The 27045-nt window shown below is 40.7% G+C and overlaps 1 protein-coding gene across 3 annotated transcripts in view; it reads left to right on the top strand.

Annotated features, from left to right (window-relative positions):
- EPHA8 (EPH receptor A8) overlaps nucleotides 1-27045 on the top strand; it is a 206801-nt gene that overhangs the window by 70198 nt on the left and 109558 nt on the right. For 2 of the 3 annotated variants that reach the window (XM_075605784.1, XM_075605785.1), the window contains exon 3: nucleotides 18530-19193. In XM_075605784.1, the coding sequence (XP_075461899.1) occupies nucleotides 18530-19193 (664 nt within the window). The remainder of the gene's footprint in view (nucleotides 1-18529; nucleotides 19194-27045) is intronic. The other variant, XM_075605786.1, reaches the window with a different exon arrangement.

Raw genomic sequence — 27045 nt, forward strand, 5'->3', positions numbered from 1 at the left:
TCCAGGTTAAACCTGTTGCTGAGTTATTATACCTCCTGCCTGTGCGTGATCTTACTGGGAGATGAGGGAGTAATTCTACCGTAGGAGATCACTCCATTCATCTGGAGCGTGCGGCAGATGGAGGCGCTGCACTGCTAGAGATACACGTGGGTAATGTACCCCAGAAACCTAGTCCTGTGTCCCCACTACCATCGGCAGACAACACAGCCCTCCTGTTACCAGCAGGTATAATGCACCACGCATTATAGTTATGGCCAAATCTCCCACCGCATGGGGAAACACCGTTACAAGTAGATAAGGGGTATAGTAAAATGTAGCAGTGTATGCGGCTTTCTTATACTTCAGTAAAGGTTGAGACACTTGCCCAAATTAAATATTTGTATAACAACTAAGATCCTGGGTTGATGACAGAGTTGGGGTAACTGACTGTAGCTCACACTAATAGAGAAAGAATAAGTACTGAGTTCCAATACTTACAGCAAATCTCAGAAACCATGGTGGACAGCATGGGTTGCCATCAAAGGCGCTTTGGAAGTGGGACAACCATTAGATTTTTACATTTAATTTGTCTGTGTGAAATTCTATAGGTTTGCAATGCTCTTAATATAACAGAGTTACCCTTCCTGGGTGTGCTCGCCCCTTTTGTTTTGTGCTATAATGTGGTTACAGACTCCATCCAGTAGTAGACTAAAAAGCAGCAATAAGGAAGTGAGGAATACATATGTGATTGGAATACTATGGTTCATACAGTATGTGGTCAACACACCAATGCTATAATAAGACACTGTATGGACCATTCATGTCCATAGGTGGTGACGTGTCTTCCTGCGCTAGAAGGAGTCACAGCACCGCTGAGTAAATATCCTAAAGGACAAATTGAGCAATAGATATTCTGGCTAATAGCTATTTTTGAGTTGTAAAGATGAAGGGACACATTTGCTATGCAGTGCTAAGCCAGAAGGCTCCTTATGGCCAATTCACTGGGATGTGCAGTAAGGTGCCCTCCTGCCCTGGAAGGGGTCTCGTGGCTTAGCACTGCACAATAAATACGGCCCCAAAATGCTTTGCTGGCCCTTCTGACAACGAAGGTGTTAAAATAATAATTCATGTTCTGGTCAGTCAGCTGTGAAAGTTAATGTGTGGGCGCCAAAAGGGCTTTCTACAGGTAAAAAGACTGCCTTATTTGTTTGTGAATTTGTAATAAATATGTGATTATATTTCTCCCTGTGGCAGTGGGCTTATTGACATCAGCAAACGAACCCTGACTGACTGTAGTCAACACCAATTAGCCTTCTGTATACAGCTGTTCTATTGTAGATGTGCTATTCTGGTGTGAAAATAACTTATTTATGTGAAATAGTTTTTTTGCAAGATTCAGAATGAATGCACCTTTAATGTCGAAGAAGAAAATCAGCTTTATAAACCTAGTAATAAGTAACATTCCAGCACTCAAATGAGTGACTAGCCTAGCCTAGCGACTGTAATATTACATTTGAACACATTCAGTGATGCAACGCATTGTGTTGCTGCACCACTCCAGCACTGATGGAGTTAATGAAGTCATTCCGATTTACAGATAGCGAGACCCCCCTCACAATCCACGAGACTCGCTCCATACAAGTGAGAGTTAACAGGCCTGACAGTGCCGTATGTTCTGAGGTAAACCGCACAAGCATATTTCTTTAACGGGCCACTCGTGCAACTCACTCAAGGTAATATGGTGATATATCATGACACCTGGGAGCAGCGCAAGACACAATACAGCCCGTACAAATGAATGGAAGGTATCTAATGTTATAACTCTGCTTAATAATGATAACCTAATGCTGTGAGATACATCCATTTGTGATCAGTGATAATAAACATGTCTGTTTTACTCTGTAACAAAAATGCATGCAGTACCACCTGACAACATATATTAAAGTTGTCTTACAGTATATAGTAGTTTAAGATATGCTAAATAATATGTAGCTGTTATAACTTTGATTGATCCCAATAAAATGTCTTAGACTTCCCACTCCTTGGGAGTGTGTCAGTCTCCCAGCAGCTAAAACAAGGGTAAAGTGTGCCACACAAACTGCACAGATGTATTCAAACATGTCCTATTGCTGTCAATAGAATTTATTTGTTTTTGATACATCTGGTTCGTGTTATTTGGCCTTTTTTGTCCTCAGCGCTGTAGCCAGAAATCCATCACTCCCCTGTCCATACTACCTTCCCCCCCCCCCCTTGATTGGTAAATTCTTTGGAGCACGGACCTCTTTATGTAACATCTCAGCATGTGATATCATTAGTCTGTAAATTATCCCTGTATGTTTATTCCATTGTCTTTAATTCCCAACAATGCCACACAGAGGAATATGCACAATCTCAGTAAATGCTAATGATTATAGCTTTTCAGATTGAGTTCTGAAAGAAGAGCTCTAAACAGCAAATGTACTAAATACATTGGAAAATACATCACCCAGGGCAGGATTCACTATGCTCTGCTCCGGGGTATAGCAGCACGATACTGTGTTATCGTGGATAGCCTGTGATACCCAGTATCGGGGCTTAGTGAATCTCCCTTTTATAATTCTTTTTAGAAGTTACTGTAGGTGTGAGTTCATAGCAGACAGTGTTTTATCGCTGCCGGGTTAAAAAGCAATACTTAAAGCAGTAATACTACTTCCCAACGTATTTCTTTTTTGTAATTCTATATTCTTATCTAAGCTGGCAATTGTGTTGTGCTCCTGTTATGAATCTCTCAAAATCCTGATTAATTGTGTGCCTAACAAAATGTCCGCTTCAGTCACTGTAACTTAGCAGCTACAAAGTATCTTTATATTACTAAGGTAACATTACCTATTATTACAGTTTACAGCTGGTAATATTTGCAACAAATTATTCCAAGCAGGAAAGTGTTGCAACGATCTTGCACTGCTTGGGAGATGGGCTAAAACTTGGTATTGAATTCAAAGGATGCTTTAAAACCAGAGGCGTAGCTAGACCCGCGTGGGCTCCCAGTCAAAAAAAAAATTAAGGGCCCCATTATAAGTGAATGTATTTTGAAGATTCAGGATAAAGATTTGCCTTGATTTAAATTGGAGGATATGTCTCCTCATCTCTCCTCAACATCTATCCTCATCATCTCTCCCCCTCCTCACCTATCCTTAGTTCCCTCCCCCTGCTCCCTCCCCCTCCTCCATGCCTACGGTACATGTGGAGCCGTGGTGATAGAGGTAGGTGGGGGGGAGATGATGGTACGCGGTGGCGAGCCGCCAGAGTTAAGCAGAGGAGCAGCCGGCAGTGGCGTTAGGAGTTGCATGGAGGCAGAGCAGCACGGCCGGAGAGGTGCGCATTGTAGCAGCTTAGACACGGAAGTAAGAAACACTTACGGGTCAGACCGCTGGGGCGTGCTCCACCCCGGCCGTTCTACTCTGCCTCTGTGCAACTCCTAACGTCTCTGCTGGCTGCTCCTCTGCTTAACTCAGGCGGCTCGCTGCTGCGTACCATCATCTCCCCCTGCCTGCCTCTATCTGGGGGAGAAGAGAGAGAGAGATGGTCAGTAGGGCTGACGACAGGGGTGTAGAGCGGACCCCCAAGATCGCAGGTCCCCTGGGCTTTGCCTGGGCTGCCTGGGCTATAGCTACACCCCTGTTTAAAACTCATTAAAAATGGCATTAAGATTGAACTAAAAAAAACACAGTCACTATTATTTAATACTACAGAACTGATTTATTGAAAAAATAACAACATAAGATTTCATATTCTGCTGCTGACAAATATTCACAATGGCAAACATTTTTATTTCAACTAAATATTATATCTGTTCTTTTTAAAATAAATCAGGGGTGGGGGTCAGTGAACAATGTAGTTGTTGGGAAAGGAATAGGAGAATGGGGTTACACACTGTAACAATGTAACAATGTATCAAACAAAAGTTCATTTTGCATAATGACACGTTGAAGATTTTGTCTGAATCGCATTTTCAAAACAGAAAGGGGGGTTCCAGGAACGGTATCCGTGCCTTGGCTTTTAATACATAATCACAGTAGGGAATTGCATCTTCCTATCTTTTGCTGTAATTAATAAGGACGTTTGGAGGGTGTGTTAGTCAGCACCTGTGTAATTGCCTTTTTCCTTCCTTGTTATTAAAAGAGCAGTAATTGTTAGGAAAAGAAAACTCAATTTGTACAGTAATCGGGGGGGGGGGGGGCAGGGGCGGGGGGGGGGCTGTGTTGCATATAAAGTTGACACGTTGATGTAAAAGGTAAAGATTAGGTAGGGGTAATGTGGTGCAAACTTCTAAAAGTAGTCTTAGCATGTGCTGGTAAAACGTGAATGCATCTTTAATAGCTGGAAAAAGCAGCTATAGTATTAGCATACAGCTCACAATCAACATTGTTATTCCAGAACTAAAAATACCCAGAGCTTAAAAGACACAGCATGTTGTACTTTTCAATCAAAGAATGTTCTTTTATGTGTCTAATTCCCCTTTCTTTTTCTGGACTAACTTCGACAGCTGTAGTTAAAATATCAATCGCGAGCGACACGGAAAGAGTTAGTACCGGTTCTGCTCTGAAGTTGCACAGCAGCCCAGGAAAAGCACTACGGCTTCTTTCAATGGCTGATCAGAGCTGCTTTATCAAGCAGAAACCATTACCGTGTAAGCCAGCAGAAGGAAATCATTTGTCAGGATGACATAAATAAAATGTATGGGTAGAGATAATCCCTCAATCATACTTAATTAGTAGAGATGGGGGAAATTTGGGGGGGCGAATTTGGATCCACAGCGGATCGGCCGGTTCCTTTGGTCCGCGGATTAATGCGAAAAAGGGCGATTCGCGGGTTTGCAGATTTTTTTTTATTATTGGAACCAATACACTCCGCGGATTTCACAACCCGTGGTCGGATTTTTAGAATCCAATCGGTGGATTCAGCCATCTGTTAGCAGATTCTTAAGAAACCAACGACGGATTGCTGAATCCGTGGGTTGGATTCTACAAATCCGGCCACGGGTTGCATCCAATAGCGGATTTTAATGAATCCGCATGGATTGAAACCGCCCAAATCCGTTTGCGGATATTTTACACCCGCAATGGATTTTGGGGGGTAACATCAGCGAAAATCCGCATTCGCATTCGCCCATCTCTATTAATTAGCTACAAAACAAATAACCTTTTCTTTTTCATTCCAGTCACATAATCAGGCCAAAGCAGTCTTCAAATTCTTGCCATTTACTGGTATTTTGGGGTCTCTCGATGGTGCAAATATTGGATTAATATTGACCTGCCTTATAATTCTCTATAATGCATAATTGACTCCCCATCCCAGCACTGAGGGGGCCCGTACTCTTCTCAGTGTTCATCAATGATCTTCCCACAGCTTGTAAGGAAGCCTCAATACACATGTATGCGGATGACACAATCCTATATGCACACAGCCATAGCCTCTCTGACCTTCAACACATACTTCAGTCTGACTTTTTCAGACTCGAAAACTGGATTTCCCAAAACAAACTGTTTTTAAACACTGACAAGACTGTAACATGGTATATGGGACCAAGACTAATTTTTTTAAGCTTCCAGTGACTGAGCTCCAGATCAGAACCAACGCTTACACCACCCTAACTCCTGGTACTAGTTTTAAGTACCTGGGCATATGGTTTGACTCCCACTTAACATTCGGAATGCACATTGATAACCTAACATCCAAAACCTATGCCAAACTAGGGGTACTTTACAGGAACAAAATCCTCCCTAAGCCTGCTGGTCAGAAAGCGTATTGCACAGCAGATGCTAATGCCAATTATCGACTATGGAGACATAGTATATGGCTCGGCTCCCCAAACCCACCTTGGCAAACTTGACACCCTCTACAATTCAATTTGTTGTTTTGTTCTCCAATGCAACTACAGCACACATCACTGCAAAATGCTCAAAGAACTAGATTGGTCATCACTCGAGTCTAGGTGCAAAGTTCATCTTTCCTGTCTTGCCTTCAAATACTTTCTGGGCAAGCTACCCACCTATCTGAATAAGCTCCTCACCCCTACCACATGCAACACTCATCATCTGAGATCTGACTCCAAAAGACTGTTCATGGTCCCAAGGCTCAACAAAGTATCCGGCCGCTCCGCCTTCTCTTACCGTGCACCCCAAAACTGGAACAACCTACCGGAGACTCTCACATCCACCACCAGTTTAAGTTCTTTCAAAACTAAGGCCGTCTCACATTTTAATCTGGTCTGTAACTGTTACATAAGCCTATAATATACATCTTCTCTAACTGTGCATGCAATGTATTGTATATAATGTATACCCTGTTCATTTATGTAACTGTAATTGTAACCATGTATTATTTGTCATATTAACTATGCTCAGGACATACTTGAAAACAAGAGGTAACTCTCAATGTATTACTTCCTGGTAAAACATTTTATAAAATAAAAAAATAAAAAAATAGCTACATTTTGCTCACATTTGGGGAAGACTCCTAAATTGCCTCTACAGAAACCTGTAAGATATTTGTTCTGATTTAAAGCGGTAGTTCCAGGTAGGAAAAAAAGTATTGGGTTTTGCATGGATTTGAAAGTTTGTTCTTAAACAGGGGTGGCCAACTCCAGTCCTCAAGTGTCACCAACAGGTCAGATTTTAAGGATATCCCTTCTTCAGCACACGTGGCTCAGTCAAAGACTGCTGGAGCCACATATGCTGAAGCAGGGATATCCTGAAAACCTGACCTGTTGGTGGCCCTTGAGGACTGGAGTTGGCCACCCCTGATCTAAAGTTTAAATTCAGATAACTAATAAAGTAGGATCATGGGTTGTTTATTGAACAGGATAAATGAATGCCTAGTGAGTACTGTAAATAAGCCATTGAGATACCGGAAAGCAGTCCAACATACTTGTCAATAAATGAATGGCACTGTAGTACATTGAACTTAGTCTATTTAAAGGGTAGTGAGATGAGGCAGGGACATTTGAATTGTGAATTTATCAGCACTTCTCATATACTTATCATACTTATCATATACTTATCATCTGCCACTTTCAGCTGCTTGACTAATTCTGTCATCCTCATTTCATTCCAAGTACAAAGAGGTAAGAAGTGCAGTGTGTACACACCGCATGTCGATACAAGGGTTGCAAAGAGCCTTAACTCTAAAGAGATTTAAGTAAATGCCAAGGAAAATATCCAAAACATGTAGCTACCAAGTAAACATTAAGGCATCTGTGGGGGTTATTAATTAAATTGAGATAGTTCCAGTCAGAGAACTATCACACCGAAACACCCATTGATGCCACTGTCACAGTTTAATGAGTAACCCCCATATGTATCAAGGGCAATTCTCAGGCAAATAAAAACTGCATGTAACAAAGACAAAAATCCCATTGAGATGTATTGTTTTTTTCTTTTCTTTGGCTGATCGATATACTGTAAGAACAAGTATGTATGTATGTATATCTTTATTTATACACCGCCATTAATGCACATAGCATTTCACAGCAGTAATACATGTGACAATCATATAAATAACAAATAATACAAATAACACATAATGGGAAGAAGTGCTTCAGACATAAAAGTGACTTTTAGGAAAGGAGTCCCTGCTCCGAAGAGCTTACAATCTAATTGTAAGTAGGAAGAACGTACAGAGACAGTAGGAGGGCGTTCTGGCAAGTGCATCTGCTAGAGGCCAAGGTTGATGTATGAGGTGTAAATTATCAGCCACGGAGGTACTTATATGCTTCGTTAAGGAGGTGTTTTTAAAGATGAGTCTTAAAGGTGGATAGAGAGGGTGCTAATCAGCTACAGTATTAGGGAAGGGCATTTCAGAAGTGTGGGGCAGTCAGTGAGAAAGGTTTAAGGTGGGAGAGGGCTTTAGATACAAAGGGGGAAGAAATAGGGTGAACAGATTTTCAAAATGAAAAACCGGGACACAATAAAAAATTATTTATAAAACAAATTACATCACGTGACGCACCCCATTGCCATGACAACGAGACACTGACGTCATGTTGCCATGACAATGTGGCATCACGTGATGCTTCGGCACCATAAAGCGTTCCGTTGGTGGGGGCTGCAGTGTGTGTCTGTGTGTATAGGAGGTGGGTCCTGAAGTGTGTGTTTGTGTGTATATAAATAATGAAGACATTAATTAAAATTAAAATAATTAACACATTAAAATTAAATAAATAATTAATTTACATAAATTAAATAAAAAGATTTAGGCATTAACTAAAATTTAGACTTTTAAAAATGTGACCTTCCTGACCTTACACTTTGCAAAATAGAGTCTCTTGCTCTCCTCGTGGCAGTCAGTGACATCACTGCCATGCAGGGCCACAGACAGCTTTCCTGGGGCCCAGGAAGAATGTTTTCACCATTTTGGCGGCCTTGCGGGAACCCCCCCTTCTCACACACCTCCTCACTCTCACCCCACCTCACACTCCCCAGTCACCCATTCCTCCCCCCCCTCTCACCCATTCCTCCCCCCCCTCTATCTTACACCCCCACCCCATGTATTTTTCTCCCCTCCCCACACTCAACCTCCCTCCACAATATACGTGCACACACAGTGACACACACACACACACACACACACACACGCACGCACGCACGCACACACACACACACACACACAAAGCCCCCTCCTCTCCTCATACCTGCCCCTCATACTTCCCCCTCTCCTTATACCTCCCCCTCTTCTCCTCCCCTCATACCTCCCCTCATACCTCCCCATATACCTCCTCTCGTCATACCTCCCCATATACCTCCTCTCCTCATACCTCTCCCTCCTCATCCTTTCCTCATACTACCCTCTCCCCCCTCCTTATATCTCCCCTCCTCATACCTTCCCCATCCCTCCTCATGCCTTCCCCTCCTCATACCTTCCCCATCCCTCCTCATACCTTCCCCATCCCTCCCCATTCCTGCCCCTCAGCTCCTCATACCTGCCCCCCCCATACCTTCCCCTCAGCTCCTCATACCTTCCCCTCAGCTCCTCATATCTCCCCCTCCTCATACCTGCCCCTCAGCTCCTCCTAAGACACACACACAGACAGACAAAACACACACACACAGACAGACAAGACACACACACACAGACAGACAAGACACACACACACAGACAGACAAGACACACACACACACAGACAGACAAGACACACACACACAGACAGACAAGACACACACACACAGACAAAGACACACACACACACACACACACACACACACACACACACACACACACACACACACACACACACACACAAGACACACACACACAAGACACACACACAGACAGACAAGACACACACACAGACAGACCAGACACACACACACACACACACACACACACACACACACACACACACACACACACACACACACACACACACACACACACACACACACACACACAGACCAGACACACACACTGACAGACAGACCAGACACACACACAGACAGACCAGACACACACACAGACCACAAACACAGACAGACCACACACACAGACAGACCACACACACACAGACAGACCACACAGACAGACAGACAGACCACACACACAGACAGACAGACCACACACACAGACAGGCAGACCACACACACAGACAGACAGGCAAGAGACACACACACACACAGACAGACAAGAGACACACACACAGACAGACAAGAGACACACACAGACAGACAAGAGACACACACACAGACAGACAAGAGACACACACACACACAGACAGACAAGAGACACACACATAGACAGACAAGAGACACACAGACACAGACAGACAAGAGACACACACAGACAGACAAGAGACACACACATACAGACAGACAGACAAGAGACATACACACAGACAGACAAGAGACACACACACAGACAGACAAGAAACACAGACAGACAGACACACACCTCACTGAGAAGCAGGTCACTCCACCCGGTACTAAGCCCCGCCCCCGAGATCCTCTGACCTCCAACCAATCCCCTTCTTCTACTCTCTAAGCCCAGCCCCCCCGGCATTCTAACATGAAAAAAATACTACCCGGCTGCCGCATCCTCCTCCTCCTCGGCGCCGCCGCTCGCTCCCCCCCGCGTATCGCCGCACACCGTCGCCGACTCACTTCGGCACCAGAGAGAAAAACCGGGACATTCCCGGGACAGACGGGCAACCGGGACAGCCCAGCAAAAACTAAATTTAACATAGGTTGAACTTGATGGACGTATGTCTTTTTTCAACCTCATCCACTATGTAACTAAGTAACTATGTAAAAAATATCATGTGCAACAGTATTTTGCCTTAATACATACAGTAGGGGTCCTAAACGTGATTATCAACTTCATCATGTTTCATCACGTTAACTATTAACCTGTATAACATATCACTGACAGCATTAGTTCACCTAGGTGGGAATACTGTACATCATTAAGGCAGAGCCCTGACTTTGTTACACAGACATTAGGAGTCACTTAAATGTTCCACAACAAAGCTATCCCTTGTAATATGCAGATGAGAGAATATAGCTCGCTTTTCAACTCAATTGCAATTTTAAATGACCCTCATCATTCACAATATCCTTGGCCTAGTTAAAAAAAAAAATACCAGCGAAATACCTTTTTATAAGAAAAAAAAAGAAAGAAATGAATACTTCCCTTTTATTATTCATTATTTTTAACTGATCTGGGTTTTTTTTCCCTTCTTTTTCTAGGATAAAATGTTAATAGGCACCCCTTGCTTCAGGGATAGCAATTAATGTATTAAACAGACTACACTGGGTTTTCATCTTGATATTTCTCATGGCTCTGCATGTGCAAATCTGTCTTCTGTTATTTAAGATCCCCTCCGCACCCCCAACTCACGAAAAACAGCCCCCCCCTTCCCAGTATACACCTTCCTTAATGAAAATAGATCTTTATCACTAATGCTTTGGAGAATTGCTGCCTGGTGAAGACATATACTGTAGATATTTACTCTATTCCGAAAGCTGGAGGGGAAAATGAGACCGTGAAAATGTGTTGCCCTGCAGTCTGTATTTATAGGCTTAAGGAAGCTTACCTGCTGTTTGGATCTCATTTCATTCTTATCCATTTAATTTTTAAAACAAGGTGGGTTTTTTTTCCCCCTCGCATGTTGAAGGTAGAAACCGAATGGTAGGTATAAGCATACGATTATGACAAGGATTCGGTTACCAGTCAGACATTGATTAATCACGGTGGAAAGCAAGGTCTTGTGACAAAATCTCATGTAGTGAAGATTGAGATCAGGAAGGTTCATAGACAGATCAGGTGCAGTGTAAGGTATACCAATAATACATTGTGCTTCCTATTAGTAAATGCAGATTACATTGTAAGATGCTGTAAGCACAATAAGCGCCACCACCAAAGAACCCATTTGCTGCCTTGCCCACATATATAATAGGACTTGGCTACAGATTTCAGGGAGAAGTTGCTCGGAATTAAACAGATTTCTCACCCAGTCCCACTTAAAATAGCAAGCACCTCTAAAATGTATTTAGCGCTAAGTCTTTATGAAATTTGCTGCATCCATTCACGGGATCCCGTTTTTTCAGGGTAAGCAGGAATTTGGAAAGCAAGCACAAATACTGTATATTGAAAACAGTGTGCAAGAGAATGGGACCTACATCTAATTTTTGAGGAACTAGATCTCCTTTTATTTTCTGAGCTTGGCACCAAGTTGCTATTGTTTAGCTCAACTTGTTTTGTAAAGGAACAGGAACCCTATAATTATATTGTAAACTTCTGTGGAACCCCAACTAGGGTGGCCAGGTGGCTTCTCCAAAAATACTGGCTGCAATGGTGAAAGGTGTGATGCGTTCGAGACACACACACACACACACACACCTCTCTCCGCTCCATGCTGTTTCCTCCTCTCCGCTCCATGCTGTTTCCTCCTCTCCTCAGCCTCACTCCGAGGCTCCTAACACCTCCTCCTGATTGGCTGCATTTCCTAGCAGCGGCGAATCAGGATGGAGGAAGCTATCCAACCGCCTAGCAACAGCCCTGCTCGCTCCCTGCTCGGGGCGATCCCGCAGCCCCTTAAGCTGCTCCGGTCACTATGTCCAGAGAGGTGATACCAGATGCATTCATGTCCAGTATTACCTCTAATGTTTTACTGGACAAAGTGTCGAAATACAGGACAGTCCAGTGCAATACTGGACACCTGACAACCCTAACCCCAACCCTCAAATAGCGTGTCTGAGATTAGATGAATTGTAAGGAACCCCAACCCTCTCTAATAGCGCGTCTCAGATCAGATGCATTGTAAGGAACCCCAACCCTCTCTAATAGCGCGTCTCAGATCAGATGCATTGTAAGGAACCCAAACCCTCTCTAATAGTGCGCCTGAGATTAGATACATTGTAAGGAACCCCAACCCTCTCTAATAGCGCGTCCAAGATCAGATGCATTGTAAATTCTTCTATATTTGGTGCAGTTTTCAAATGACCTGAAAATTGAAGAGACCTCTTTTTCAGGATACCAGTGGAACCCCGGTTGAAAAACACTGGTTTAGGATGAGGATTATGAGACAGCCGAAGGATTTGCACTCTCATAAGTAGCTGAGATAAAACGAAATCAAAAATGTTAAATCAGTGTTTCAGTTGATTCTTTTGTTTTTCTTTATATTTCAATTGCGGACAGTGCCACTTATTCGGCAGGTAATGTAAGTGGCTGTGTAAGGCCGCGGATATAGTAGGCTCGCGCGCGCCAGCTGCAGAGGCGAGCCGTGGCCTGTGGGATCTGGAGGAGGAGACGCAACGGGGAGGCGTGCCCATGATGTCACGTGAGCGGTTCACCCTCATTGGCTGAACCGTGCATGTGACCCGGCCACCGCGCAACAAAACACAAAAAAATTGTTGCACTCTCGCACTTCATTGCACAGCCCATTGCCTCTTATGGGGTTGGAGGGGACGGACGAGAGAGTTTGATGTTAGGGTGATGATTAGATCTAATGATTAACAGCATTAGTTAGTATGTAACCCTTCAGATGTTACTTGGGACTATTATGTAAGACCATTATTAAAGATTCTGCTGACATGAAAGGTGAAGATAGCTGATATAGTAACACAGCGGTTGAGCCCCTTATTACACTGATAATATTGTAACATCTTTTTAGCTGCTGCCCATGTGACATTGTGAACCAAAGTCAATATTTCTTATGCAAAGGACAATGTAAGGTAAGGTAATCTGCCTGCTCCGACTGCAAATGAGAGGTCTCTAAAATAGCTTTGGAATTTGTGATCTGTAGAATAGATATTGTTTTGTTTTGATGTTCTGTAAATGTTGGTGTTCAGATAAAATAAATATATGAATATTAATAACTAATCGTCGGTGGTAAATTGAGGGACAGGTAAAGTATGTCTAAATTATTTAGCTAGCGAAGCCGCAATATTCTGTATTCAAAGCAAACACCTAAAGCACTGGACCATTACAGGATCAGATATTCCCTTATCTGTTCACAACCTTGAATCTCTGAAATGGCTCGTGTCAAAGACTGAGCCACTGATTGAGCCACCTGTGCTAAAGCAGGGAATTCCATAAAACCTTGCCTGCTGGTGGCCCTTGAGGACTGAGTTTGAGACCCGTATCTAGGGGTCTCGGAAGTATTTTTCTTTTCATAATTTTCCTGTTTTTTTTTAAATTATTTTCCCATTTTTGGATCTGTGACGGTGGAGAAAATGTACAACCACCATTTTTACCTTTCCCTTTCCTTCTTTCATCCTCACCTTTTCCATGTGAATGATGCCAGCGCTTTCTTGGATCTTTATTGTCCCCTCCATTCCCCTTGCCTTGTTTTGTCCTCTTTCCTTGCCCTTAATGCAGGGTGGGGGAAACTCCAGTCCTCCATGGGTCACTAACAATTCAGGTTTAAAGGATATCACTGCTTCAGCACCTGTGGTGCAATCAAAGACTGAGCCACTTGTGCTGAAGCGGGGATATTCTTTAATACCTGACCTGTTAGTGGCCCTAAAGGACATGACGTTGCCCACCCCTGCCTTAATGTCTTCTGCTCCCCTCTCTGTACTTTGCTGGCTTTCGTTCATTTCTTGTGGTTTTATTCTTCCACCGTTACACATTCTCTTGTTTTCTTACATCTCACTATGTTTCTTTTAGCCAGTTCTTTACAGCATGCTGAGCTTTATCAGCCCTAAACAGAGCATCCCGCCGTTTCCGTTTCTGGCACTTTACCCTTAGCATTGGATCTGGTCAGATTCTGCGTCCCGCTGAAATTTAACTCCATCAGAAATACTTCTCAACTTGTTAAACTGATGCTTAAAGCAGTAAGAGGTGCAAAGGGAGAGCAAAGTCCCTGGGAATAAAATTTGACATCACGAGCAGTGTTTGTGGCGAGAAGGTTTTGTGTGTCTTTTCCAGCTGACAATCTTGATTAATTTCTCATGGGCTTCAGCAGTAAACAGACAGGAAACAGATGTTGTGTTATTTTGTGCTCAATAAATTGTGACAATAGATTTTAACCCTTTCCAGAATCCAAGTCTGCCAGTGCCAAAGCATTGTACATGTAGCTGGGGTTTCATTGTTGCTAGAGCTAAGCAAGTGTTTAGACATTCTAAACACTTCTAATTGTTCAGTAGAGCTGGATTATGTCTGACGTATGTAGGTGGCATTTATACAGAGCCTCAGATACTCTCTAAGACAGGGATTCTCAACTCCAGTCCCCAAAACCACCAACAGGTTAGGTTTTAAGGATATCCCAGCTTCAGCACAGTTGGCTTAGTCTTCAACTGCGCCAATGATTGAGCCACCTGTGCTGAAGCTGGGACATCCTTAAAACCTGACGTGATGAGGGGGTCTTGGGGACTGGAGTTGTGTACCACTGATCTAGTTTTTAATTTGTGGTTTGGTTGGTGAGTGTCTAACATCCCTCCAGGCCAGGACGGACATTTGGGAGCAGGCTTGTTTGTTACCACTAAGCATTCTGGGATTTCTAGTCAAGTCTGTAAAAAAAAATATGTGCAGGCAAAATATGCACATATAGAAATTTAAACTGGCTGCAGGTCAAACGTGTCCTTGGAGGCTTAATTTAGAGTATGTGTCATACCCTTGCTATTATGCTTTCAAAATCAAGACAGGGCCACAACACCTTCTCTGTTAGCGTACGCGGAAGCGAGTTGGCTTTGAATGTCAATAGAACAGCATTTTATTAGCCATTCATTTCCATAATGGAAAATATTATTGTAATGGATTTCCCTCTCCATATTTCAGAGCACATGTCATTTCTTTTCGGGAGACTGGAATGCAGATGCCGGCAGAAATTACTTTTATTCAAATTCTGGTTAAAAATTCATTTTAAAATGCGGAACGGTAACAATACAAACTGGAAAAAAGTTTCTCCCCGAAACCGAGGCTTTAATCACATTCAAAATGATTGAATAATGAGTTCCACTCATGCGTGCAAAAACACAAGTATTGTAAAGCAGTATAAAGCACAGCCTGGGAAAAAAAAAAACATGTTACTATGTGTCTATATGGGGGCCCCAAGGACATTGTTTTTGTTCTGATGCAGTTTCTATGTTGAAGTCCATTAAATGGCAGCTCTGGTCAAATAAAAACATTTTTTTATAAATCGTCCGATAATAAGAAAGCAATAACTCTAAATAAATGGCCCTAGTATGTCACTATCCTGAATTAAATTGTTAATTGTGAAATGTTTACATTTTCTACTTAACAACGAAGGGCTCAGTTTTAATATATCGCCGCAAGAAATTATGCATTTTCCGGGGTTCAGAATGCAGAATTATAGAATAACAAAAGCTCCTCTAGTTCTAATAAAATGGTGTATGGAAATGCTTTGGCTATAAATACACCGTTGTTTATCATTTTCATTGCACAGAACCAGAAAGTGGTTTACTCCACTGGGAGCCTTTGCTGACATCACATGTGTTATAGAAACGAGAGACGTGCACTTGACCTCATGTTTTGGTCTTGAAGCTAAAAAAAATAAAAAATCATGTATTGATTTTGTATGATGAGAAAAAATGTGAATCTGGTGAAAACAAAATCCTAATGTCATGTAATCTGGAGTATTTTGTTTGTTTGCTAATGCTATGTAAGTACAGTATATATGCCATTTGTAAACTAGTTAGCACAAATAATGATAATAAATAACAATGGCGTTTGTCTGTAACCAAGGCCAGAAAAACGAAAAGAACTTGCACTCACCAATAGTATTTTATTCAAGCGCTCCTATTTCTTATGAATTGGTGCTCAGAGTCACCACTTCCACCAGTAGGCTTTCAGACAGTACAGCAGTGGTTTCCCCCAAAAAATTGGTTAAGGAACCCTATGTGAAATTCTGAGGAACCCCTAACCCTCTCTAATAGCACATCTGAGATCAAATGCATTGTAAGTAACCCCCAACCCTCTCTAATAGCAACTCTGTAATTAGATGCATTGTAAATTCTTCTGTATTTGGTACAATTTTAAAATGACCTGAAAATTACAGGGTACCCTGGTTGAAAAACACTGCAGTACAGGAACAACAAGAGTCTGGATTGTCACTCAAAGAATATATGTTAACGAATAAAAGATAAAGCAAAAATCTACATTACCAGTGTAGCTGGACTCAACACTTTTATTGCAGAATCCGTATGGAGAATTATTTTACAAAAATCTAAAAAATTGTTAGATTTAAGATAGACATCCACTGCTCTCTAGCACAAATAAATCGTAATATTTATGGGCCCCATGGGGGGTTAGTCCAGCTACACTGATACTGTATGTTTTGTGTCATCTTTTATTCTTTAATATATATTCTTAGAGTGCCGATCCTTGTTGTTCCTGTTTACAAGGCCAGCACAGAACAGAATGAGATAAAATAAAGACAGGAGAAGATTAGTTAGCAGAGTACAGCTCAACCCCCTTATAACGCTGTGATTGGGGTCCAAAGAATCACATCGCGCTATAAGCGGATCGCGTTAGAAATAATGTACAATTGTATGCATTGTACAATAAAGTATTTAAGATACCAATAATTGTGTTGTAAAGTATTCATAAATACAAAAATTGGGAGCCACACTTGCATCGTTTTATAAGCGGATTCGTGTTGTAACGGATCGCGTTATAACGGGGTTAAGCTGTATTTAGAAATACTATTCAATCAAATCTATTATGTTATATAGCAGACACAGTGCATGAAACATGCTTTTTCCAAGTAAGACAGAATATGTCTACTAGGTGGAGATGGAGACTACAGTACAGAACGTTCAATCAAATCAAGTATGTTCTTATATATGCCAATAGATACTGTAAAGGTTTAACTATTATTCCAACTGAAACTGATTGACTGGTACTTAAGTATGTACGTTCTGAGAGAGTAGGAGACAGGTCAGATGGTGGTTTCTCTGTGCCTAGTAACTAACATAGCTAAAAATGAAATAGTGTTGTTGATACTCAGCTGGTACTGGTAAACATTAGTGGTAGAGGTAGAGACAGGTGAGATGGTGGTATTTTTCTCTGCTCACCCAATTTACTCAAATAGAAATAATAGAAATACTCAGTCCCAGGTAACCAAACACAAATGGAACTGTCTGGAACTGATTGACTGAGACAGGTCAAATGGTGGTTGGTATTTATTTGCCTAATACCATCAATTAACACACAATTAACAAACAGACCAAGTCACCCTTCTCCTGCCAACGTTGACTCGCAATTGCTGCAGGGTAAGGGTCAGCGGTCTTAAAGGAAGGAGAAAATGCTGCAAGATCTGAGCCATGTGACAAACAAAAAGGAGTTTTTGGTTTGGGCCTAGCATGCAGAGCAGAACCGAGAGATAAAGTTGGTTTATATCAAGTTCGGGATTCGTATATCTTCACTCCAGGTTTGCTAATCTCCAAGAAAAATATTACACATATGGTGTTTCAGTTTGATAAAATATAGAAAATGTGCTTATTAATTTTCATTCAGTTGTTTTGACCTGAATAAAAGACCCATGAAGACCTATGCATTCCCATGATTGAGGTTTACAGTGTTTGTTTGTACAAGGTTTAGTGGTACAGTACAGATATAATTGAGATTGCACTTTTATCATTTGCCAAAGGCTGTGTGTTTGGCTCAGGTATTCTGATATTCTGTAAGTAATCCATGCCACTGATAGTAAGTAATCATCTAATCATCTTAAAGGAGTCTTGTGAAAATGATGTGACACTTTTATAGCCATGATTCACTGACACTGAAGAGGTTAATACACAATGCAAGGAGGAAGGGGTTAAGGTTCAATGCCAAGAAGAAGTTACAACTTGGGAAGCAAAGAACAACCATTAGTAGCAGGGACGCCAGTTTTGTGCTAGTATTGGGTTGCGGTGTGTGACGACAACTGTGGACTATAATGATCTGCAGTAAAAGAGGCTATAATTATAATAATTTATAACAATTATGTTTATCAGATGGTAATTTATAAACACCTGTTCCTCTTAAAAAAAGAACACTTGTGTCAAATAAAATGCCAAAGTAACATTTAACTAACATTCTGTTGTATCTCTTCATTTTGATTTTTCAATTGCAGTGGGACTCCATCAATGAAATGGATGAATTTTTTAGCCCTATCCACACATACCAAGTCTGTAACGTCATGACCCCGAACCAGAACAACTGGCTGCGGACAAACTGGGTGCAAAGGGATGGCGCCCGACGGGTGTATGCTGAAATAAAGTTCACATTAAGAGATTGCAACAGCATGCCTGGGGTGCTCGGTACCTGTAAGGAAACCTTCAACCTCTATTACATGGAAAGTGACCGGGACCTTGGCACTAGTACCCGGGAAAGCCAGTTTTTGAAGATTGATACCATTGCCGCAGATGAGAGTTTTACCAGTGTGGATCTTGGTGTGCGGAGACTAAAACTAAATACAGAGGTCCGTGGTGTTGGTCCTCTGAATAGACGTGGCTTTTACTTAGCCTTCCAAGACATTGGGGCATGCATTGCTATAGTATCGGTCAGAGTATATTACAAGAAGTGCCCATCAATGGTAAGAAACTTAGCAGCCTTTTCTGAGGCTGTAACAGGAGCTGATTCTTCCTCCTTGGTCGAGGTACGAGGGGAGTGTGTGGGACACTCAGAAGAGAGAGACACTCCGAAAATGTATTGCAGTGCAGAAGGTGAATGGCTTGTTCCAATTGGGAAATGTGTATGCAGTGCTGGCTTTGAGGAACGGAGTGATTCATGTGTAGGTAAGTGAAGATACATAGGTCCACATTTACTAACCTGTGACAAACCTTATGATCCTTTCCCACCAATTGTCTTAAGGTTTAGCACTGTTTAGTAAATCTCAACCATAGTATCATACATTGAAACAAACAGACAGAAGGGATGTCTTATCTGTTTCTGTTCCACACACCAGCTATTTTAAGTCTGTTGCATGATAAGTACTGTAAGTCATTCCTTAAATTGACTGTCTACAATGGGGCACTAGAGGAAGGTAATTACATCATTCATAGTTTCGGAGCATGTTGTGCTGTACACAACACATGGCAAATTAAATAATCCATCCTCCACTGCATACTGTATATTCTCTATGTTTTAGATATTTATAAAATGATGGGGAAAACTCTGTATAATCATTTAAATAATGAGAAAACTAAAAAGCGTAGGTTGAAAAATGGTGCAAACTTCCTTAAACGTACACAGAGAGGTCAGATGGCGCTATCTTTATGCCAACTGGTATACCCAACACTAGTGTAATATAACAATGTTAAACCAACTGGCGCTGATTGGCTACTATACTAGCAGAGATTAGAAATCATGTAGGTCTGTGTGCCAACTAATTTTCCCAACACTAGAATAATGTAACGGTGTTAAACCAACAGGAAATTATTGGCTGGTATACTAGCAGATAGTAGATGGTGCTATGTGTATGCCAATCACTTTACCCAACACCAGTGTAATGTAACTGTGTTAAACCAAGTGGGAATTCTTGGCTGGTATAGTAGCAGAAAGCGGAAATTAAGGTCAGATGGTCTTTTTAATAAAATTAGACTGAATATATTGTATGAGTATATATATTCTCAAAACCAATATGAGAGGAACCCGCTCTACCTTAAGTGACCTGAGGGCAGCAACCAGACAGGTGCGCTAGGGCAAATGATTAGGGACAAAGAAGAGAGAACACTGGAGCAAAGGCACTACCACCAGAAAAAGGCCCAATAACACTCACTCTCTGTGTATGGGAAAGTGACCTTACTAATGTAATTTCACATAGATATTCTACAGATTATAACAGTAGTACTGGTCCTAAGTGAATTGCATAATTAATGTGTTAAAACATCCGTTTGATGGAATATGTTAAAATAAAGTGGACCGCACTGAAGCAGATAAAGTGATAACAAGTAAGACACTATTAAATGATAGCAAAATGTGCTAATATCCTAGAGAGGTATGTAATAACCAGCAATAATTGGCTGGTAGGTTAATACCAAAAAATGCCTCTGACTTTATTTATTTATTTATTCTCATATTTGTCAATTGTACCGAAGAGATTACTTTACTCTTTCTGTCTCTATTTCTGGATGAGCCTATTCTCTCTCTCTCCTCTCTCCTCTCTCCTCTCTCCTCTCTCCTCTCTCCTCTCTCCTCTCTCTCTCCTCTTTTTTTAATTTGGTTTCATAAAAAAAAAAAAAAAGCCTACCGCCAAATCCTCTGCACATTCACACCCTTCCTCTGCCGAAAACAAAATGGCAACAAGTGAAGGGAGGGCATAGAAGGAGAGTAGGTCCGATTCGAGCAGAAATTAGGATTTATTTCAATTTCTTTTTGGATACCGAACCTATAATTATTACAGCCAGGTTGTCAGGATTCATGGATACATTCTCCTGCTCATTAACAACAACATTATTATGACAGCTGTATGGCCCAATCGAAGCCGTGGTCATTATCATGACCCAAATCCCACTGAACAGTGATTGGGTATAAAAAAAAAAAGTCACCATTTCAATGACATAGCACAAAGAAAGTTTGAGGGGAGTGTCTATTCTGCGCTTATTTTGTTCATCTTTCCTTTTCTTCTATATCCAGAGAATTTAAGGAAGGAGAAATGAAGAATCTGTAGTGTCTCTGTGACCTCTCCCACTGAAAGGGTTAAAACATGTTCCCCAATCTGGAGTTAATGGGAGTTTCCCCAATTAGGAGTGGCCCGATCCGCACTATCACAGTTTAATTAATAACCCACCATAGTCTAAATTGAGTCTGAAGTACAGTAGCTGGGTTTCAAAGGTCAGAGATCAAAAAAATATTTAAAAAAAGTAAACTGTCCATTACAAATGAGAAAGGAAATAGGACAATCAGACTGAAAACTGGTACTGAAAATCACCTGTGTTTTTATATTCCCCATCCCACACGCCCTTCGGTTTAGCTGGCTAATATCTTGCATTTACCTAGTAAAAGGTGTACAAATACATTGACTGCACATTCATAATCCCACAGAATAGACAAAAGCCTGTGGCTTTTTTTGGTGCCACCTGAGCAGTGGAGTTGGTTGGCAGAGACACATCCTCCATATTGCTCCTTTCAGCTGATGAGCGGTGAAAGTGCTGGCGCGAGATGAATACACACGTGTGTAACAATCCTCACAATACTCAGATTCGGTTAGAAAGGAAAAAATAACATGAAACTGGAAACAACAGCAGATGGCATTAACCTTATCCCTGATCTCCCATGCAAGTCCCTCATGAGGAGGAAAGGTTAAGCGTGATTGATCATCCTGGACTACTTCATTTTATTTAAGCAATTTTGCTAGTCGGTGCCATTGAGCGATCCCTGTCCATTAGAGGCCACTTAAATATCCCGGTGCTTCAAGCCAAGCTGCAAAAGGATGATGAAAATGTGCCTTACTTGCTGAGAAAAACTATAGGTCATTTTAAGCATCGTTTCACTTTCCAACCCTGCTTAATTCTGCATCGTTTAGGCCATTTCTTTTCATTGTTCACTATAAAAATAGTAATAAATCGGATCACAAAATGTGCGACTGTTTCATAGTTATACAAAGTTCCACAAACTACATTAATCCTTGCAGTTTATTGAACATTTTTTCATACAGTATGTTGTGTTTGGCATTGACCACTGGCTTTTTGCACAGCGACTGTTTCCACTCGGGTATATTTAGAAATAATTCGAATGTGATTTTTGTAGGTCACAAAATAGAATAAGATCACATTTTTATATATTTCTACATTAGCGATAATTAGGCTAATAAATTGTAAAAAAAACAAAAAAAACATTAACAAACAATATAAGCAAAGGATTCTGGGTATGGTCAAGCAACTGACAAACTTCCCAGTGAGTTTTGAGACTCATAAAAGTGACACTGAGCTTTTTCAGGGGATGCAACTGTGTAAACTCTGATAAATAACCCTGACAGCCAGCTGAGCAACTTCATCTGCTCATTTGCCAGGGCCTGTTTAAATAAATCAGTGATCTGGACTCCCTTAGAGGCACTTTAAAGTGTTATTTGTTTGCCTTTTGCTGTTGGTTTCTTCTTCATAATGGGTACTTTGTGGAAAGGTGCTCCTGTTCTGCAAACATGAAAATGATGTTTGTTTAGAAACGAGCTGTAAATGGCCTCACTGCTCTCAATTCAAGGTTACAGAAGCATTGCCGGTTTTATCAAGATGAATGCCATATTTGAATACAGATTATCTTAGCAAATATGAAAATATCTGCTTCTTTCTACTGGGAATAATTTAATTGGGCTTATATGAATCTTAAGAGCTGAAGCTCTTGTATACAGTTCGGTCAGTGAATCGCTATGGATATGTTCATCTTCTGGTTCCTGCATCAGTCTAGTTTTATCTCTCCTCCAATGAAAGCCGAGCTCATGGTTAAAGTGAAACGATATGTGCCTGTCTCTCTTTCTTTAAACCCCTGACAGTGATGAGGACCCGGTACTTTGAGAATCACCCCACAAATGATTTCCCGAATTCTCGCTAATTAACTTTTTTAGATCTGAGCCATGGTGAGTTATCTGTTCTATGCATTTTAAACCCGCGTTATGATAAGACTTGGCACACTGTAAGGCAGATTAATTTGAGCAGGCCATGAGGTGCATTAATGCTTAGCACAGGGGTTCTCAACTCTAGTCCTCAAGACCCCCCAACAGGTCAGGTTTTCAGCATATCCCTGAGCACAGGTTTCTCCATCAGTCCCTGCTTCAGCACAGGTGTCCCAATCAAGTTGGTGATGTCTTGAGGACTGCAGTTGAAAACTCCTGGCTTGGCACATAAGTTAACAGAACCCAACTGAGTTAGAGACAGGGGTTTAGTGCACCACAACTAGTTTTTCTGCATGGCTTTGTATTTTTTTTTTTTTTACTATTTAAACTACAGCATGCAATACTAATCCCATTGGCAAACCAGAATATCAAAAGCTTCCAGTAGATTACTGTATCTAACTGTTGATTTCCCTGACACTGAAAAATCGCCCGTTGTTTCCCTTGGGTGATATGCCCTTTGCAGTTTGTATATGGTGTTTGCATGGGAGCAGGCATTCTCCTGTACAATCCCTCCCCCACCACCCTCACTTATTGATCCTCCACTGATATTATAGAAGGAGTAAGACCACAGAATAAAGAGGCCTTGACAAAAAAAATGCATGTTATTAATATGTAGTTTTGACGGTGCCGAGAACATTGTTGAGTAGTTCAATTGAAGAGCTACTTGTTCTGCATGCTCTAAACATGTAGTTTCTGGATTTTCCATGTTTATACAAAGTCTCTGATACAGCATCCGAATCCACTCCTCATTGAATGGCCCCATGACATTGGTCCAATATATTTTGGTTTGCTTTATCCATGCAGCATATCTCCTCCGTAAAACTAACATGAGAACTATATACCATCAGGCAACTTTAACAGCAGCTAAAGTTGTCAATTTAGAAAGATTATACTGTAGATTCTCATACTGCATGAAGCAGTGTCAAAATATTTCAACATTGTGTTCATATCCAAGAAAAATTCAGGGTGAAATTAACCCTTTTGCTACCATAGAGTAGAATGCTACGGTTATGTTATATATATTACATAGTAGATAAGGTTAAAAAAAAGACATATGTCCATCAAGTTCAACCTATGCTAAACTTAAACAACAGATACTTATCCTATATTGGGTTTTTTTTTTAATCACCATATTTTCTTTGAATTACTTTATTGATGACAACTTTATTTCTTTTTTAATATACTGACTCCAAGAGCGCTGTAGTTACAGAGAAATTGGATATTTTTCTGAATTTTGACTTTCTTTTTCTCTTTGATGTCAGTTATCTCAAAATTCATTTGCAAGTGCAAGTAATTCTTTTTAGTTGAATGGTAAAAACGTCAGTGTACACGCCATCCTTTTTAAGTCATTATAATTAAAAACAAATTTTAGTGTAGGTACCCCCTAACCAACTTACACAATGACTGCCTAACCAGATAAAAGGCTTGTCGTAATGTATAACCTTTATGATACCATCCAACGTTTTCAAGGAATTATGTATACAGAGCATGTAACCTCTAATGTTTTCCACTCTGTTTTTCGTGAATACGTTAGAAATAAAGTAAAAGCTAAACCGGATCTCAAAGCTTTCATTAAATGTATTATCCATAGAAGTAGTTGTGGGCATTAAGTATGCAAATTTACATCCATAAATAAACAGCCAGAAAGCTAGGTCCATAACATTTTTCTTATATGCTGTTCCTGCAGAAATGTCATTTTTTCCCCAGTAAAAGCCGCTTTGCCAGAAATATTTACAAGCCAAGCGGATCTGTCGGAATTGGAAATTAGCAGTTTTAATTGTCAGGCGGACGAAAGCTGCAATCCAGCTGCTGTCGCTCACGTCATTTTTTTTTTTATCTGCCTGCATTCTGCACGTAAAGAGATAAATCACGCTCTGTGGCCTAATAATCTTTCTAAAAATATCAGGGGAATTCGTTTCTCATGTGAGGGGGGAAAGAAACTGGCCATGGGAAATGTTGCATTAATGGCAGCATATGAAATATTGTTTAAAATAAACTTCCGCCTGGCGCAGCTTAACTCGTTTATCAATACAAACAGCGTTTAAATAGGTTTTATCTTGGAACGCTTATGAGACTTTGATAAAATACATTTTGTTCAGTTTATTTTAATCACATGAATTCTCTACAGAGCCTGTAATGTAGAAGTCTTAATTTTCCATGGATCACCACTCCTAAATAAACCATAAGAAATAACTTTTAAAAAGAGTAAAGCATTGGTGCAAATATTGGTAAATTGACTAATAACTGCTGCATGGTAACAGCACTAAGCAGCTCTTGGATACAAAGTGAAACACATTGGAGGGGATATTTACTAAGTCCCGATAAGGGGTATCCACTCTCGATCCTGTGTTAATTGCCTTTCAAGTCAATGGCAGTCAACCAGGCATCAAGCTCCAAACCCCCTTTATCGGAGCTCAGTGAATCGCGGCTAATATACTCTATGTTTTCTGGTTAACTCTTTAGCATGGTGAGAGCACAGATTATATTCATAATAAGAATACATGTTGTTCTTTTGCTGCCCTGCCCCTTACACTAAAGGGTTAATGTATGTAGCAGACCAATACAGGCACATTGAGCCCATACCCTAGAGATCCTATAATCTAATTGTAAGGAAAGGGAAAGCAGGCAGTGACTTTCCAGGGTCATAAGGAGGTGGTACATTCACTTTGAACTCCAGTTCCTTAACCATTAACCCACTCATCTTTAACTGACTTCCTTTTATTTACCATAAGAATATTGTAACAGGTACAGTATTCAAAGAGAAGGCCATTTAGTTAAATCCCCACTCTTTAGCAATGGTGAAAGAAGCCAAGAAACCCGCTTGGATCTCTTAGATCAAGGCAGGGCAGAGCAGGCAATACATGCTTTTCTTTAAAAGAGATTTAGCAACAGGTAAGCCATTTAGGGATAGGCAAGTGACACGTACAGAAGGCTATAACATAGACTCCAAAGAAGTACAATAGCAATCAGTAGAACACAGTGTTGCAAAATTGCATCTGCACAGATGTTTAAAGCTTGTAGACCTGCAAAATGGAACTTTATTGGAATCCGGAAATGACCTTCAACAATTGTTTGATGTCAGAATGTGTGATCAAGTAAGAGGGGAGGAGGTTTGGCGTTCTGCTTGGTTCCACCACAGCATTGTATAACATTGTATAAGTGAAGCATAGTTTGGCATCAAGTTTTAATATTCCACCTCTTGCATGAGGATTACATCTAGTATGTTTCATACCATTTAGTAAACTGGGTTGATGCCGACTCAGATCTGGCATTATAACTAAAGGGAAACCTGTAGCATGTGGTTTACGATATTAACACATGTACGGGAATAGGCTTTTCTCTAGTTATTGTCTAGAATAACCATTCCTGACATTTCTTGTATCAGAAAATGTCAATCAAGCATACATAACTTTACACATGTGTATTGCGACATGCATGATTCAAGTCATCTTTTTAACAACCCTATAACAAGTTTTAGAGTCCCCATAAGTACATACCTAAAAGACAACAAGTTAGACTATAATGTCTAAATCACTTGTGAAGTCCTCTCCTAGTTTTCTGATTTTGATAAACTGAAATATATAAACACCATTTTTCAGAACGTCTTGTGATTTCTAAAAACGACTTTGCAACTTTGAGCATTACAACTGGAGATGAAATTAGGAACCACCAGAACCTTACATTCAAAAACCAGATACAAAAATGCTTAAGATTTTTTTAAACCAAAACCCCAAAATGTTTTAGAACCAAAAACAGAACACAAGACCAGACCAAGTGCCCATCTCCTGTTGCTTCTCGTCATATTGTTTCAGTTACGTTTTTGTTGTATTATTTGAAATTCCTAATTGTATTTATGATGTTGCACTGGTTTTAAGGATATTTTATGCTTTATTATGCTATTTTAGCATGTACCTGCTTATTTTAACTTATTTCTGTAATTTGGTAAAAAAAAATTGAAAACCAAACAAATTTGAGTTTTGGCAAAAGCAAAACAATTTTTTTTTCCATATAACAAAAACACTAGAGAAAGTGCCCACAAT

The sequence above is a fragment of the Ascaphus truei genome, chromosome 6 (genome assembly GCF_040206685.1).
Source record: "Ascaphus truei isolate aAscTru1 chromosome 6, aAscTru1.hap1, whole genome shotgun sequence".
NCBI lineage: Eukaryota > Metazoa > Chordata > Amphibia > Anura > Ascaphidae > Ascaphus > Ascaphus truei.